Source organism: Prosopis cineraria, unplaced genomic scaffold (genome assembly GCF_029017545.1).
Source record: "Prosopis cineraria cultivar Desert tree isolate PC_DT_omini unplaced genomic scaffold, ASM2901754v1 PC9, whole genome shotgun sequence".
NCBI lineage: Eukaryota > Viridiplantae > Streptophyta > Magnoliopsida > Fabales > Fabaceae > Prosopis > Prosopis cineraria.
Genome location: NW_026555340.1, coordinates 25,755,253 through 25,773,751, shown reverse-complemented (window position 1 = coordinate 25,773,751; position 18,499 = coordinate 25,755,253). Strand labels below are relative to the sequence as shown.

The 18,499-nt window shown below is 35.1% G+C and overlaps 3 protein-coding genes across 5 annotated transcripts; 2 read left to right on the top strand and 1 right to left on the bottom strand.

Moving 5' to 3' along the window:
* The first annotated feature begins 62 nt into the window (after positions 1–62).
* LOC129320098 (40S ribosomal protein S11-like) lies at positions 63–3,819 on the top strand. Its single transcript, XM_054965284.1, has 6 exons — positions 63–181; positions 288–328; positions 441–541; positions 1,530–1,674; positions 1,799–1,888; positions 3,546–3,819. The coding sequence occupies exons 1-6, from the start codon at positions 170–172 to the stop codon at positions 3,634–3,636; spliced, it is 480 nt and encodes a 159-aa protein (XP_054821259.1). The 5' UTR covers positions 63–169; the 3' UTR covers positions 3,637–3,819.
* Positions 3,820–10,323: 6,504 nt separating this feature from the next.
* On the top strand, positions 10,324–13,805 carry LOC129320096 (probable protein phosphatase 2C 27). Of its 3 annotated transcripts, none has more exons than XM_054965280.1 (5): positions 10,324–10,457; positions 10,579–10,728; positions 11,622–11,819; positions 12,632–12,843; positions 13,037–13,805. In XM_054965280.1, exons 2-5 carry the CDS (start codon positions 10,603–10,605, stop codon positions 13,596–13,598), a joined length of 1,098 nt encoding a protein of 365 aa, XP_054821255.1. In that variant the 5' UTR covers positions 10,324–10,457; positions 10,579–10,602; the 3' UTR covers positions 13,599–13,805. The 3 variants fall into 3 exon arrangements, with proteins under 3 accessions (XP_054821255.1, XP_054821254.1, XP_054821257.1); XM_054965282.1 differs by lacking the exon at positions 10,324–10,457 and adding an exon at positions 11,348–11,472 and having other exon boundaries at positions 10,591–10,728; XM_054965279.1 differs by having other exon boundaries at positions 10,324–10,728.
* A 913-nt stretch (positions 13,806–14,718) lies between these two features.
* Positions 14,719–17,379, bottom strand: LOC129319428 (putative glycerol-3-phosphate transporter 5). Its single transcript, XM_054964493.1, is given in 3 exon segments — positions 14,719–15,458; positions 15,892–16,801; positions 16,803–17,379. Coding segments are annotated over 3 exon segments (1,482 nt in total). The 5' UTR covers positions 16,857–17,379; the 3' UTR covers positions 14,719–14,940.
* Between the last annotated feature and the right edge of the window lie 1,120 nt (positions 17,380–18,499).

Genomic DNA, 18,499 nt, shown 5'->3' with positions numbered 1-18,499 from the left:
CAATAGAAAGAAATAAATAAAAAAAGGGAGGCAGCATGTACATGTGCATTCACTAGGATACCTATATAAGCGACAAGTAATTAGGGTTTTCGGCTGGGATACATCCTCTCATCTTCCTTTGCAACCTTGGCCGTCACTACTCCCTTCGACTGAGAGAGCCCCGGCAACCATGGCTGAACAAGTTCGTCACTTTGGTCTTTTCTTTATTTCTTAGTCCGACAGTTCATTGGTTTTGGTTTGAATCTTTCACTGATCTTTGTTTTATCATGTCTCCCTTAATTTTGTAGACTGAGAAGGCTTTTCTGAAGCAACCAAAAGTGTTTCTGAGGTATGCATATTAACCAGAAGAATTATTCTTCTTCATTGGTGTTTATTTTCATCTGATTTTTATGTTGGTGCTGCATATGGTGATTGATTTTGCTGTTGAATTGATGTTGAAGCTCCAAGAAATCTGGGAAGGGAAAGAGGCCTGGAAAAGGTGGAAATCGCTTCTGGAAATCTATTGGGCTTGGATTCAAGACCCCCAGGGAGGCTATTGAAGGTATGCATTTTGATTTCTCTCAGATTGTATTTTTACATCGTGGGATCTTTCAGGTTACTGTCACTTATTGTTTGTGTTTGCATTACAATACTATTATGAACTATAGTTATACTGGAACAATGTAGTCCTTGTATTCGAATAACGGAGAGAAAAATGGAGAGCAATTCCAAGCGACTGGATTTCCTTCTCAAAGTTCATGCAATGCACGAGATTGGTTATATCTAGAACTAGTCTCTTGCAGACTCTTATCATCCTGGGCCTTGGTCCAATATTTAATATGCATTCTACATCAAAATATCATACACCTAACACCTCTTTATGGGTCTAAATTTGTAGGCCTTTTTTATGTTCTTGCTAAATGAGCTGGTGTGCACGCTATACTCTAGTAAGGTACAATGCTGAACGAACTGCTGAACTTAGTAAACCTAGTTGGATGGGTATAGATTGCTGGTGGAAAGTAGGTTGTTTTGAAAATTTGCTAACCTCCTTTAAGCTATGGTGTGCATTAAGGTTGAGTTTTGTTGGGGTGCGGGTGCTAGTTATTTGTGTGTGTGGGTAGTTGAACTGATGTATATAATTATAATATTTCAGAGAAGTGAGACATATGGGAAGAGTGAGGATTACCATGTGGTGAGTGCTATGTCATATACAATATAAGTTTAACATAAAATGCCAGATTAGTTGCAAAACACTCTTGTATTATATATTGTACACGCCCTTTAAGAAAGTTGATCTAATCAGAGAACATAATATCATACAGGAATCCAATTTCTTCAACTCATAAAGCCAACAATGGTACTCTGCAACCAACTGATTCATTTCCCTGTTTTCTATCATATTTTTTCTTGTTAAAATGCATTTATGCATTGCTCGTCATGCTCCTTTGTGTTTTGTTAGTCCACATGAAACTTCTTTGCTTTAATATCCATCTGTACGATCACTTAAATTAATGCTGGCCCTGACCTTTTCTTTTTTTTCTTTTTCACAGGAACCTATATTGATAAGAAGTGCCCCTTCGCTGGTAGTGTTTCTATCCGAGGCCGTATCTTAGCTGGTACTTGTCATAGTGCTAAGATGACAAGGACTATTATTGTTCGGAGAAATTATCTTCATTTTGTCAAGAAGTATCAAAGGTATCCTTTGGTAGCTATGGCTCCCAAGTTTCTTTTTTCTCTTCCGTCCTAGGGAGTATTAGCAATGTGTTGACAGATATTGCTGATAAGTCTTATCTGCTGATTTTCCACCTTTCAAATGTAGATATGAGAAGAGGCATTCAAATATTGCTGCTCATATATCACCTTGCTTTCGTGTGAAGGAAGGAGATCATGTTATTATTGGCCAATGCAGGTAAGGTTTTACAGGTGTTATGTATTCTATGAGTTCTTCCATGGAACCCCAAAAATGGGTTACACGTCGGAACTTCCATGTGGACCAATTAGGAACTGCGTGAGATGTTATACAATTTATAACTTTAGCTATGTTTCAAAAGCTGGATTGGACAGTGAACCAAAAATTCAGCAGTTTTCAGTTTTTATGGTCTAATCATTTAGACCAGGGGTTGAACCGGGGATGTAATAATTAAATAAAAATAATAGGACATGTATATATAAAATAAATATCAGAAAAAAATCTGTAGCATATTAATAAAATGACATAATATGACCGTAAATTAATAATATTTTCAATTATAATTTTATAACTTGTCAAATATAAGTGGATCTTGGATAAATTAAATATGACTAAATTTAAAAGTATTTGCATTTGCACCTATAATTATCAACATCTTTATAAAAAAAATGGTCTTAAATTATATTTTATACATGTGAATTGTTCGAAAATAAAGTTGGCTTTTAATACGATCTAAATTTTGACTTTTTCTAGTTTTTTTAAAGATTTTTTAATATTATGTTTAAAACCATCTGGTTTTCTGAAAACGACTTGGTTCTTGGTTCAACTTCAATTTCCGACTTAATAGCGGCTCAACTCTGGTCCAATTTAGCACAATCATGAAAACGATTTTCGGTCCAAACCGAGCTGTTAACAGCTTTGGTCGATGGTCTGACAGGTCTAACCGTTCGGTCTAGTCCGATTTTTAAATAATTTATTTTTAGATAGCAAATTAAGATTGAAAGTTGGCCAATGTAGTATTAAAAATAAATTTTACATTTTTAGGCTCTAATATTTTTATTTTTTGTTTATGAATCCAAACCCTTTAATTTGTTAAATATTCAACTTGCTCCCTTATTGTTTTTCTTTATAACCCACTATCCCTTCCCCAACCCTGGTCCAAAATTGCTCTTTTTAGCAGCACAAGACCAAGCCTTATAACCCTTCTTCACCATAGCTGAGATGAAGAGAAAACCCCCTTTGAATCTACATATGATACGTGGTGCAGGTTTGCTGTGTTGCAACCTATCCTCCCTCGAGCCCATCTGTCGCTCCATCTCCATCTCTAATGACATGTTGCGTACAATAACTTGTCTCACTGTTTTGCAAGTCCCTGTACTATTAAACTCCATTTTGATAAGACAAGATGCCAAGGTCCTGGATTCAGGATGAGGCAATCTTCGTTATTAAGTATTCACCCCAAACTGATTGTTCTGCTTAGTCTGACGCTCATGCTACCAGCTTTGCTTTATCATGGACCTAATAGCACTATCAGCTGCATGGAGATTGGAGAAGGGTCTTCTCAGTTTGAACAACAATTTGGTTGCCACGATTTGCATGGGTTACTGAGAATGTAGTTATAAGGTCATAACATAAGTTGTGAATTTTCCCAATGGAGGGATTTGGATTGATTAATAAACGAAAATCAATGATTATTAGTTGCTAAAATCTAATTTTTGTTTTCTTGGGTGAGCAAGTTTATTTGGGGTTTCATGGAGGAATGTACTCTCCTGCTGCGGACATGTAAAATTTGATATTCTACTCTTATATTTTATGAAATATTGATCCAACTGTACTGCTGCTGCTGACTATCCTTTCTTATTTATTCCTTCTATAGGCCGCTCTCAAAGACAGTGAGGTTCAATGTGTTGAAGGTGATCCCTGCGGGATCTTCCAGTGGGGTGAAAAAGGCATTCACTGGAGCTTGAAAGTTGATTGTCAGTCTTCTTTGTAGGTTACTTCATTTGATAGATTGTGCTGGTCTTGTAAGAGATTTATTTGGGTAATGTGACTAAAGTTTTGATCAATCCTATTTACTTTTTTGGGTGAGTTTTTAGAACATACCAGCTAAATTTGGGGCTTTTAGTAATGCAACGCTGTACATTTTGGCATTCTCGTGATGCTTTTTTTTAGCCTACGCTTTTTTCGGGGTTGCCTTAACAATTCTTGTGTCCCGTCCACCAGCAGCATCACATTTGACTTAGGCACACGACATGTGAAATAGGTGCCCACAATATCTGTTTTATGCCATCACCCATCAACATGATCATTGCTATCGATGTTAGAGTCTAATAGCTATTCGTAGTGTCTGGTTTGGTACGTAATTGGATTTGATATCTTGAATTCCTGTTAGTAATTTGCTGTTCGGATGATCGAGGAAACATGTCCATGGACCACAACTTCGCCAATCTATGTATGCGTCTGAGCCTTAGGCATCATAGCTTTACTTTAGCGAGGATGACAACGCTCGTTGGTATTACCCACTGTCTTCTTGATACCTTGGTACTGGCTTGGGTGCGTCTATAGGTCCTAGGTTCAGACTGGTCCAATAATGAATATGTGAACTGTTTTTGTTTGCATACGGTAACTTTATGTTGTCGCCACATCATTGTGTGTGGATTACAACCCAGAACAAACTAGATGCCACATGAAGACAAAGGGAAACATTCATCACGTGCTGAATGCTGATACTGTGAAATTTAGGACTTGCGTCAGAAAAAGGGAAACAGTACCAGGCACTGGTACTCAGAGGGAGGAAATGAAGTAAAATGCTAAGATTTTGCCTCGTATGTAAGTTATCTTGTGCAGGAAAAGAGAAGTGAAAAAAAAAAAAGTACCAAGATAAACAGTGAGTTCAAATATTCAACTTCATGGAACCAGAATTTCGGATCATGCCCACCATCAGCTTGATTTGGATGCTCTTCCTCATAAATTTTGATTTGTCTATCCCTCATTGGAATCTGGATCGAACGAAGCTTGGACTGTATGAAATTGGTTGTATCAAATAGTTTGTTAATATTTTGTATTGCATATAAAATGTGTCTTGCATGCATTAAAAAATAAATATAAATCACTCGTATGCCTATAATTTGCCTACTTTTAGAGACTCAACTCGGTAGAATCGGAATCCTGAAGACAATCCTATCATCCATTCCATCCTCACCCTTTTGAATAGGTTAGGGTTCCTTCATAAATTGGGATAGCCACGTGTCAGTCCTTGTTTGGATCTATCACTGTTCTAAGGAACTATGTTGGACATTACATAATGCGCAGGTGCACTGATTAAAAAAGCCAAACATAAATGGTGTTGCTTTAAAGTACCATAGCAGTTTTGTGATTCCACAAATTCTGGCAAATGTCAATGTGGGGGAATATCTTTGAGTGCTTCTATTACTCAACCATGGAAGCTGTCTATTTGATTGTTGTAGCCAATAGAAATGGAGAAGTGGATAGAGCATCAAGTCTTAGCACATGTCCTTGTCGGACCAAGAAAGGTCTTCCTTTGCCCATCTTTGCGATTCCAAGCCTTATGCTTTTTTGTTGGTACAATCATGGTCTTTCGATTGATGCGGTATTTTTCTTTCTCTTGTGGTACTGATTCATCCTCTACTATCTTCGTGTTTACTTTCTAGCCATTCATTCCTTTCCTAAAGTCTATATTCCGTTTTTCCTTTGACCCATCGCTCATCAACATCAAAGCTTACAAACAAAGTTGATTTGCTTGGTAGGAATGGCGAGTCGTCGTTGGCAAAAAGGAAAAAACAAAAAAAGCAAAAGAATGTGTAGTCATGTTTTATTTGAATATTTATTAAATGTGAGCACATCTCTTAATAGAGATTCATTTATTGATTTCTAATATTGTAAGGATCAGCCATTTCCTTTAAATTCAACCTTTGTTAATCTCTCACATAAAACTTTATTAATAAATAATTTATAATGATTTTTATAAGTTTTTTTTAAGTTGGGAAATCATGGTATTAAAACTCAACTCAACTTGACTAATCTGATCAGCGAACTAATTCCTTGATCTCTTGATCAAAAGTTTTGGATTGGTCAATATATTAAATTATAAATATATATTTTCACTTTTTTTAAGCATAAAATATTGTTTTAAGTTAAAAAATAACCATCAATGGATCCCCCATGGTTTAACTACAATTTGAATTGCTAACCCTTAGAATTACTATCTTGATTTGCGTAATGGCTAGTTCAAATACTAGTACCTCAAGAAACATGGATTTTGATAAACTCTAAGATCTTAACTTATTCACATTTTCAATTAACAAAATAAGCTTAAAAGTTCATCTATCTTTTTTGATTTACCTTTAAAAAAGTGTTATGAGGTGTTTTACAACTCTATCAGCTGCTAAGGATGCTAGCTCATATTCCATAAAGATGTATGTTAGAATTTTGCTACCAATGTAAAAACTTTATCAATCAATAATACTAAGAGTTTAAGGTTATAAGCAAGAACCACGACTTTTCATTCATATGAGAGTTTTCACATTACTAGGTCCCAAGATCATTGATAATTTTTTAATATATTTGTAAGCCTTGCTTAAATTGTAAGGCTCATCCTCATCCAAATGAATTCGGGGGCAAACAAAGTGCATGGCTGCAGTGAATGGGTGAAAAGTTTGGAAAGAGAGAAGCATTAGTTGTATCCACCTCACCTCAGTTGGTGCAATCTGTTAGTTCTGCCACTAACATCATTCCAACATCATGTGTCTCGTCTCTTCATCTTTTTAAATGCCAATGTTGTCGATGTCTCCTTCATTCAAATATGGGCGTGTCTCTGCCAAGCTCTCTCTCTCTCTCACACACACATTTATAGAAAGTGGGTGTTTACACACACACATAGTGTTTGAAGGGGAAATGAAATGGAGCAGCATCAACATTGGCACATGTCTCTGTCAGACAATGATGTTGCCTATTTTCCCAACCCTCTCCCAATACAATGTTGCGAGCTAAAAATGGATGTAATTTTTTCCCTCTTATTTCTTTGTATTATAACATTACATTATTATCAAATACTGGGGTGACTTAGAAAAATTGTTTTTTTTTTTTACATCTCATCCAAGGAAGTTGGAATTCTTAGCCGACATTAATTTCATTTTTTAAAACTTACTTAGATTATTTATTATTTTGACTTAAGAAATAATCACATATAAATCAGTTATCATTTGTTGTTAAGATGTCTAAGTGTAAATGCATTTGAGTTTATGTGAGGAGTTTCATATGAAATAAAGTTGGACTCAACAATTAATATATATGTGTATAAGTGAAAGAAACTATAAGCTTAAATCCTAAAATTTTGAGTTCCAATGTGTTGTTTTTCATTACTCTTTACAACTGTTTCTGAACCGTTCATCCTTCTAAATTAAATTGTTGATAATCTTTATTAAGAAATTTGAATAAGTGTTTCAAATTAATATAAATTTATTGAGGGATTCTGCAGTGTCAACAAAGTCGAGTGCGAAAACATAAAAAGCATTAATATTCATCCGATTAGACACCGACAAGTTCCCTACTTGTTAGCCCATTTTTGTTGGTGGATTGACCATAAATAGCCGTGACCAACTAAATTAAATTATTGTCCTTGTTGGAATCTTAATGTGCAAATTATTATTTTTAAAGGAATTCTTGTAATATTATGTCATTCAAAAGCAATTGAGCATTCATTTAGATGACATAAATTTAGCTGGTCAAAAAAAAAAAAAGATGACTTAAATTTAGTAATAAACTATTTTTGGACTTGTGATGTGGCTGTTGACTAGCTAAAGTTGTATTCACTGGCCCCGTAACGTGTAAATATCTAATTGAAATCGGACACATGAATTGCCCCCACCTATTTTTTAAAATTTTTAAATGATTTTAATATTATATCCTTATGTCCCTTAAAAATTGTAGTAAATTTGTTAGTCTTTCCCCAACTTGATTTATGAACTGATTTGGCAATGATTAGGATGCCACATAAACATTTTTAATAGTGTCAACCACAATTAGTCCTTCCCCCTCAATCAATATGCAACTTAATTATTTATTGTGAAAAAATATTTAAATTTAAATTTTAGTATCAATAATTTTATAAACTTTTCATACAAATGTCTGATAGCCGGTAACATAATTTGACAAATTTATATTGTATAGAGATATGAAACAAATTTAGCTAGGTTACGCTTTGAACTGTTTGGACTCCAACTTGCCAAAATTCAAAATCAATTTTTTTTAGATTCTATTTTAAACTTGAACTAAATATTAACTTAACTAACATAAGAAAAATAAAACATGAGAGGGGATTTACATGATTATCCTTATCTATATAATTGCCCCTTGATGAATAGATCTTCATTGAAAGGAGGGGCATAACAACAAAACAAATTAAAATAAAGAATTAAAAGTAGTAAAAAAAATAATAGAGTTACTTTTAATTAAGACGGACAATGTTAGGTAATCAAAGTGATCAAAATTAGGGTTTGAGTTGGGTAAACTATGAGAAGTTCATTAGACATGAGAAGGAGATATACTTAGGGATATTAGGATTAGCTCTTGAAGAAAGCATAAAAGAGAAAGCAACCTAACGTCATTGTCCATTGAAAAGGTGCCACTTTTTGCCCTAATGAATCAAATTCATTCAAATCTCTGCATACTAATTTTTATTCCCAGTAAAATAATAACAAAATCCTTCATAATCAACCTGCCCTTGTAAAGTAATTACATCATCTTCCAATCCTTAATTTTTTTTACTTAATTTTAATCCCTTCCACTTGTGTGCAAGGGTCGCAATCGAGACAAACAATAAATTCTGAAGCAACTTGGATTTGAAATGGGTGATAACATGATGTGATTTAATAATTGAGACCCAAAAAGGTGAATGAGTCCCCCTTTTTGTTTTCTATAATAACAACAATATCAACCTGTATGCACAATAATGTGTCAAACCAATAAATAAACAATACATGCTGGCTGTATGAATCTCATGCCCTATCATTAACTTTTCTTTTCTTTTTTTTTCTTTTTTCCCTTTTCCTTTCTTTATTTTTTTTTCTTTTTCTTAGTCATGGGTGGTTTGGTATAAGTAGCTTAGATTCATACTTTATGAATTTTTAAAAATTATATTGGAAGAACCTTATACTCATGCCTAGTTCAACTTATAAAGACTCTAATTAATCAAGACCTAATATAAGTTTTAAAAATCAAACGACATTCATCGAAGATATTAGTTTTTTCAAGATCAATTCGGGTACGCGAATATCGTGAGGTACATGAACATAAATAGTAAAGACTTAGTAGAAAAACTTGTTGCCCATGTAATAGAACAAGGAAATGATTTTTTGTTATTCTTTTATATGCTAAAATATTTTTTTCCAGGGCTAGATACTGATAATTAAGCACATAAGCTATTGGACAGAGGACATTAATGTAAATTAACTTGAGAGTCTCTATCTATCTCTCCCTCCCATGTTGTGTAATGCTGACCATGACTCTGAATTTTTGATAAAGGAATTGGCTAAGATTCGCCATCCTCAACTTGCAAGCATTAATCGAAAGGCTCTAATTAAACACTCCCCACCCCCTTCCAAAAAAAAAACGTGAAGATAAAAAAAAAATTGGAAGGGAATAATATTAATAGTTTGAAGATCATGTCTGAAACTGGCAAATGAAATGACAGAGAAGCAAAGTTTTTTCTTTGTTTTTTCCCCAATTTTGTGTGGATGTCAATCAGAGTCACATCAGTGAGATATGATTATTCGTATAACAGGTCAAAACCAAGCCCACAAATTCCCCAATCTTCATGAAATCTCTCCATGACAGGATAAGCCAACCAGAAGGAAGAAGAGACACAACATTTCAGTATAAAAATCCCCCCCCCCCAAAAAAAAAAAAACCTAAAAAAAAGATTTTTCACAATAAAGTGTAAGGGATGTGATGAGCAAGAAAATATCTCATAAGAATTTTTCATTTGAATTTATTGCGCACACATTCATTTCTTTCACAAGAACCATACGGTATCTCATATCACTACCCACTTATTAAAATTTAACTCTATCTTCTTGTTTTTTTTTTTTTTGGGCATTAGGGATTACTCCAATACACACTCATACATCCAAAGTCAAAATTTACAAGTGCGGATGCCTCACTTTATATATATATATATAATATAGCTAATTAGGTTAAATTTAAGTATTGTTGGGTCTATTTAAATATTTTTTTCAAGTCATTTTTTCTACATTTACACAGGTTTAAATCCAAGACTACACATTTAAGTGTTTATAGGAAAATATTCAAAATTGAATCAATCATTAAACCTGTTAAAGCATTAATTTAAAGATTAATGAATAAAATTATGGTCAAACTATAATTAAATTAATAATAAAAAATAAATTTTATTGAACCAGTTAAAATATTAGCTGAATATGAAATTTATAATCCTTTCCACTGAGATCAACTTTCAACGAATGGTTAGTGTGATGTATCACTGCACAGGAAAACCACAGAGTTTGCAAAGCAAACCCTGAAATGAAAGGATGAAAGTAGGAGACGTGTATGAGATAGGGTATTTTGTTTCCTTATAATACTGTGGCCCAACCAACTAATTTTGAGCCACGCTTTCATAGAAAAATCTGGAACTTAACGGCTCCCGTTCTCCTTTCACTGTCTCCACTGACGACAATGCTATATACCTAGTTATGCTCACAGCGTTTCACGTCCTTCTTTCCAACTTATTTTCAGAATCTTCTCTCTCCCCGTAAGCCACAAAATTCCATCAAAGTTTACTACTTTTTGTGCCTACAACAACACTAAGTTGCCGCTGAGCCGAACCACTACCACCATCACCGACTGCTTCTTGTGTCACTATGTGTTTGCAGGACGCCGAGCAAGTTGGCCCCGATATGGAAAACCCAGATGATAGGAGGTCTTGGTCTTTGCATTGTGACCTCATGAATACCCACATGGAAAAGGAACCTCCTTTTAGAACTCCCGGCGATCGGAGTTTCAGTGTTGGGAATTCATTTCCGGTGAGTCATGTTGGGTTTTCTTTGTCTTCTGTGTAGAAACGGCTTCTTTTCAAGTTTTTCCTTCATGCTAGGCCTATTTCTTCTCTTATACATGGGTCTTCTGGCTTTTACTGTTGTCTTCTTTGCCCTGAGGCTTCTATTCTGTTGGCTATTCTCTCTATTCATTGTTTGTGTTTCTTTTTGTATTATTAAACGAGCTTTTTGTATCTACTCTCTGAAATTCGAAATTGTTTTGAATTAGCGTTTATTCTGGCCCTGTAATCTTTGAACTTGTCCTCCAAATCATCTGCTGCTACTGCTGCTGCATCTTTGATGTAGAATTGTTCCGTTTTTTACAATTTACTGTTAGTTTGGATTGGACATTGGTGAAAAGTGTTTCCTCGCCTTTCACTATATCCTTTTCATTCTCTTAGTTTTTTTCACCTTTTTTATGGGTCAAGTTATAGACTGTTTTCTACTTACGTTTTGAATTTTGCATTGTTTTTTAACTATTATTTGTTTTCGTCCATATATAGGACTATTCTTCCCTTTGTTTCATGCTTCTTATCTCTTCCTTAAAAAAGCCTTCTATGAAAATGAAATATGAATGAGATACATGATTTCTATCTTTTACTTTCAGGTCAAACGTCACAAAACTTTGGCTGTCTCCTATTCTTGTTATAGAGTCGTGTGAGAACAGTCTGATCTACGGTTTATAAATAAAGATCACAAAATTCCTCAGATTTGATTGTCAAAAACTAGCTGGTACTATTGACTGTTAATTATTAAAGCTTACAACTTTGGGACAGACATTGGTTGTTGGATGTGTTATTGATTCTTAATGATGGCATAATTTGTTGGTGTTCTTTATAATTATACCTTTGCTGAGATGATTGATACAAACTGCTTTTCAGCTGGAAAGCATAAATGAGGACACAGTGATTGCAGACAAAAAACAGAACCAGATGAACTTTGTCCCTGCTCTGCGATCTGGAGAGTGTTCAGATATCGGAGCTCGCCCTTACATGGAAGATACTCACATCTGCATTGGAGACTTGGGAAAGAAGTTTGGTTGTGATGTACTCAGTGAGGAAGTTATTTCCTTTTATGGGGTAAGCCATCTAACCCATGTTGTGGTCATGAACTTCAATTTTAACTCTTCTGCTAATGTCCTGGTTTTGATAGCATACAAAACCGTTTCAACAATCCTTGATCTATCACTAAATAGGGGACTGGAAAGCAAAAACAGATTTCTTGTTTCAATTATGACATGTGAAGGACTTTTTAAGTAATCAATAATGGAGTATTGTGTTGTCAAACGGTATCTTCATGTTAAATTTTTATTGAGAAGAAATGTTTAATGTGTGATCAGTGACCTTAAATTTAGTGTTAGGTTGAAAGCTACTGAATGTTCTTGACTTCTTATCCAATGCTATTAGAAATTTATAATCTCTGGAGCTGTAATTGCACAGCGATTCTTAAGTATGGAGTGATGAAATGAGTTCTGCCTGTTTCATAATATCAATATATGTAAGGAAGCTTTATGAAGTAAATTACTATATTTTTCCCTGAAAGATTCTTAATTTGTCAATTTGGTTTTCCAAAGTGTAACTCTCTCAATTTAGTCCCTTGATAATTAATTTTCCAATTATTTTCCTTCATTTATAGGACAAAATTGACAAGTTCAACTTGTGCTTTTAAAAGATAGAGGGATGAAAATGTTGAGAATACATAATCAGGGTACTAAATTAAGAGCACCAAATTAAGGAGTTAGTCCATATTTCTGGGATGGAAACAATTAATTTATTTTATACAGAAGCTTTTACGAGGATGTAAAATGAAGAATGTTCATCTTAAATGAAGGAGGATATGCATTCGATTATTGAGATTTCAACATGTAAATTGAAAATGGTTTGATGCACAGGTATTTGACGGACATGGAGGGGAGAGTGCTGCAGTGTTCGCCCGCGATCAGCTTCCAAGAGTTATTATTGAGGATGCTGATTTTCCTGTGGAACTAGAGAAGGTGGTCACCAGGTCATTTTTACGGACAGATGCTGAATTTGCAGAGACATGCTCTCTTGGGTCTTCCTTGTCCTCTGGTACAACCGCATTTACTGCAATTATTTTTGGGAGGTAAGCACCTGTCTCCATTCTTCTTGCCCTCTCAAAACACGGCGTAAATTTCCATCCCATGTTTGTGGACTGTGCTTACATGATATAAAAGCAAAAGGACAGGTGTCCAATGATATAATATTATATTGTCTAACTGTTGTAACTAGATTTTTAAAATCGGAGTTTTGAATACATAGATCGTTGTTTTGTACAGGTCTTTGCTTGTGGCCAATGCTGGAGACTGCAGGGCTGTTTTGTCCAGACGTGGAAGGGCAATAGAAATGTCCAAAGATCATAAGCCATTATGCATGAAAGAGAGGAAGAGAGTTGAGTCCCTCGGTGGATTCATCGATGACGATTATCTGAATGGCCAGTTAGGTGTCACACGGGCGATAGGCGACTGGCATCTCGAGGGCTTGAAGGAAACGAGTGAAAGAGGAGGACCCTTGAGTGCTGAGCCAGAACTCAAACGAATCACACTGACCAAAGAAGATGAGTTTTTGATAATTGGAAGTGATGGAATCTGGGATGTTTTCAGCAACCAAAATGCTGTAGATTTTGCAAGGAGGAGGCTTCGAGAACACAATGATGTGAGACGATGCTGTGAAGAGATGGTGGAGGAAGCCATAAAGAGAGATTCAACAGATAATTTAACAGTTGTGATGGTGTGTTTTCACTCAGAACCACCGCCACCAGTGGTGGTTGAGAGGTCGAGAGTTAAGAGAAGCATATCTGCTGAGGGACTTCAGAATCTCAAGTCCTCCTTAGGAGGATAGGATATTTTTTTGGTCTGTGATATAGCTGAATTTTTTTTTTTTGGGAGATGCGACTGTGTAAATATATTAATTTATCACACACACAAAATATGCCTCCCCTGCATCTCCACATGATATGAATGATGTTCACCCTGTATTTGAGACTATTCTTTCCTGTTAATGGGAAGGCATTGAAAATGTAATAAAATTCATAGAGCCTTGTGATTATTCTTTCCTGTTAATGGGAAAGCCAGAGCGCAATGTTCAAGAGGATGATAATCTATATTTGAGACGTAATGCACAGAAATAAGTACTGTAACAATATTTTTCACGGGTTCAAAATTAAATCATTGTAAAATAATTGTTTATCTACCAAGCTTCTTCTATTAAGATATGTGGCCTTTCATGCAGGATTGTACGTCTTGTTTGGAAATGCCAAGATTGGTTTAGATTGGATCAAATCAAGCTAGGATATAATATGTAAAGGAACGCAATGAAACTCATCTATGACGAGAAATTATATTTATGATTTACTTGTTCTCCTTAAAGTTTATTAATAGACCAGGTTGTAGTAGGCTATGCTTGGTTTTTAATTGGAAAAAATTGATTATTAGAGAGTTTTAAAATAATTGATTATCAAATGGAACTTCTATTAGTTTTTCTCACAATAAAGTTTTAGAAGCTAAGTAGTGTTAAAAAAAAAATTGAAATGTTGAGGAAAATTTTTCCCCCAAAACAGGAATTCATGAGTCGTTCATGATGGGATATTTAAATACACCCGTAATCTTAAATTTCTTTTTAAACTAGAATCAGTCAGACCAATCTCCCCAACCCTCCCCCCCCCCCCTTTTTTGCCTTCTCTCTTAAGAGAGCTGAATATTGATATTAGCCGATATTTAGTAAACAGTTTTTAATGTTGAAAATGTTACTCCTCCATTTAACTTCACAAGATTGTACCAGTCAAGGTGTTGATCCAGGTCAACACAGAGCAGTATGATTAAGATCAGTCACTAATCAGATAAAATGGGCAGTGTTAGTAACCCAAACTATGCCGGATAAACAGTTCAGGCATAATGTTGGAGCATCACAGACTGTCATGTTATCCCAGAGAGAGAGCGAGAGAGTACTGTGGATCAAGTAGTATAATATAATCACTCTTCAATTTAACCATTTTAAATCAAATCAACCAATCTTGTACATTTCTTTTGTATCAGTGAACAAAGAATGAGTAAATAATACAAAGTTGAATGGTAACGATCTCAGTTTATATTTCATATCCCGTGACTTCTACAGCATCTAAAACACCAATGGCAGCCCTAACCTAAATTAAAAAATTTGTATATCTACTGTTCTATTTCCAAAATCATTTTCCTGCATTCATCTTATCTCTGATCTCAGTTCTTGCCACACGAACTAGGAACAAGCCAGCAAGGAAAATAGACAAAATTAGCATAAAGAAGACACTGTTCCATCCCCTGGTAGAAATATATCCTGCCAAAAGTGGACCGAGAGCAGCTCCAACAGAACCAGTACCATCTATGATTGCAGTCACAGTAGCCAGTGCTCGTGAATTCCCTTGATTCAAGGTCTGTGTACCCAGATCGGCAGCCACAGCAGTTGTGATAAGTGCATATGGACCATTCACCAAAAAGCCAGAGAGAAACATCAACACAATGTTAATAAGCATGGAGAGGCTCCCATAAACCCGGTAGAGAACCAGTATTGGAATTGATAGAAACAAGAATAAAATAGAAGTAATGGCCCGAGCTTCAATCATGTCAGAAATGAAACCAGCCATAACTCCACCAAGAACTCCTCCAATGTCAAATATTGTTGAGAGTATTCCAGCAGATTTTTTAGATAAATGCACACCCGCAACAGCTAAAAATGAAAACCAGACTAGATTAGCAATGAAGAAAATAGCATATTTACATCACAGGAAATGTAATCAGAAAGGCAGACTGGGGGGTTTACTTATTTAACATCTCTGTATCCTAGTGGTTAACATTGAAAAGACTTTAGGAAAAAGGATCGAAGCAATTTTAGGTATCAATCTATAAAAGAAATATTATCTAAGCATCCAAGTCAATTATAACTACTTTTTAAAAAAATTGAACATTTTACACACACATTTCAGTAAAACATAAATGTTCGAGCTTTAAAAATAGTTAGGTCAACATAATGATATCTATCTTCCACAAACCAAATCTAAGAATCTGTCAAACTAATAATGTGCAGATACTAATAATAAGCGAGACAAAAGACAAATAAAATATATGTCAAAACTGATATATCAGCACATAAAAGCAATTACCTGTGTGCCTAATGTAGAAGGGCAACCAATAGAGAAAAGTGTAAGCCACCAGATTAGAGAAAAAAAGACAAAAGGCAAATGCAGCCACCCCAGGTAACATCCATGCCTCAAAAAATCCAATAGCAGATGAAGAATCTGAATCATCAGGATCGAGTAGTTTTGCGTGCTCTGTTTCCATTTTTGGCACATTCTCTACTCCACCTGTTTCTACGTTCATTTCAATCTCACTCACAGAGTGCACAAATCCCATATCCTCCGGACTCACAACAAGAAACAAATACACCAACATCCCCACACAAATGATAAGAAGTCCAGGCACCACAAAGGACCAACCCCATCCAAATTCTAACACTCCAGAGGCAACAATGGAACCAATGATATTCCCCACCGAGGTATGTGAACTCCATACCCCCATTACCAAGCCCCTCTTTGATTTTCCAAACCAATTACCCACAACTGCAACCACACAAGGCCACCCTATTGACTGAAACAATCCACAAACAATTTGAACTCCAATAAAAAACCCCAGCACATGAACATCAAACCAGTAGCCTAAGCCAAAAAGTATTGTAAAAATGCCACTACTCATCATCCCAAATACAAGGAACAATCTCAAATCAATCCGATCGCCAACATGACCTGCCACGAACATGCCAACGGCGTAGGAAGATAGAAAAGCGAGATCCAGCTCGCCAAGACGGTGAGTCCCCCTGGCTCCATCAAATGGAGGCCAACCTGTATCGCCGGGACTAATGGTAGAACCTTGAGTCGAATTGGAAATAATCGTGGGTCCCAGAACACTCTTCACGATGCTGGGAGGCTTTCGGGAGGCATGGAAGGAAGCATAAGCAAGGAATGTGATAACAAGAACTAAGATTTGGTGAAAAAGTAGGGTTTTGTGGGGGGGGCCTGAGGCTTGGGAAGAGAGTCAAACCTGGAGCTAGACTCGAAATCTGGGGCGGCATCGTTATTCATCGGGGATCGACTATTAAAAAGGTAGCATAAAAGCAAAATTTATTTGTTCTTTCACACAAATAATCCGAATCAGACAACCCACGATCTCCGAGATGCAAAGGATGATTCAAAGATTGGGACAGGAATTGTACCAATCAACTGTAGCATAACGTTTGGCATGAAATCTGCTGCAATTTTCTTTCCCCTTTTTTGCTTGCCGAAGAAGACAATATTTTTCCAAGCGCCGCGAACAGACAGAAAGACAAGCAGCAAACAAGCGATCTGTGATAACAAGCCTCGTCCCAAACTCTTTCAATACGAAAGCAGAGTTGCTGAACGGATTCGTATAGGTACTGGAAATACTTGACGAAGGGAAGGAGTCGCGAAAGGGAATTTTCAGGCGAAAAGTCAAAACCTTTTGCTTGCCCCGACCGATTCCGAAACTGGTGAAGTGACTTGCCGTCAACAACACCCGCCAGCGGGTATGCACTGCTTGGTGCGCAAATTCAGGGGAAAGAGGGAGAGGATGCTTGGAGAGAAATCCATATTTATCATTTTATAGATATTAAATCAAAAAAATTATTTTCTATATAGGATGCTTAATTAATTGACAAGAAAGAAGGGCCTATACTATTTATTTGAGACTTATAAATAATTTATTTTAATATTGATTTTATTGTATATATTAATATAGAATATATTAAAAAATATTTATCATAAGTTTTTAGAGTAAAAAATATGATTAAACAATGAAATAATCTCGCATGAGGCCTTCAAAATGTAAAAATTTGCACCGCAAGTTTAAGAAGCCTTTCTTGCAAATTTTGTCATGGGTGAAAAGATGCATTTGCCCCTCTCTCAATAGAATGTCCATATATATGTAATATAATGTCTATAAATTCTTAACACAATGTTCATGAATACACAACACATCTGATAGATATTAACTTGAAGTATGTTGTTTTGACAAAAGTTTATTGTTCATTATAAACTTTATGTTGTGCTGATGTTGCAAGTCTACATTGTTGGATATTATAAAATATTTTTTAAGTATTTCAAAAGAAATTATTATTAATTAATGATATTAAGTATTATGTAAGTCTATTTATTATTTTGTAACATATAATTTAAACAGCTTTATTATTTGAAAACTTTTTTTCAAATTATGATTAAAATGGTTTTATTGTTTATCATTATGACGTCTGCCTATAAAAAATAGTTCTTGCTATAAGTTTAAAAAGAACCTTGATACTCTCAACATTTATCTCCTCTTCTATCCTATTGATTCACTGTGTAATTATTTGAGTTTATCTATGAATTCTTGTTGTTTTGTGCCCATGCTTCTAATAAAAAAAGTCTATTTAATCTTAAAAAATTGTTGCATCATTAATCTGATGGGGATAGAATAGCTCTTAAGAATAATATTTTTGAACACGACTCAAACTATGATTTCACTTCAAGTTAATTAAACCATATCCATCAGATGTGTCGTGCATTTATAAACGTTGTGTTGAAAATTTATGAATATTGTGTTGTGCATATAATGAACATGCCCTTAAAACAAGGACAATTGTGTCTTTTTGTCCACAACAATTTGCAAGAAAGGCTCTTGAGCATGCAGTGCATCTTTAAATTCTATTGGATTTGTAGTGTA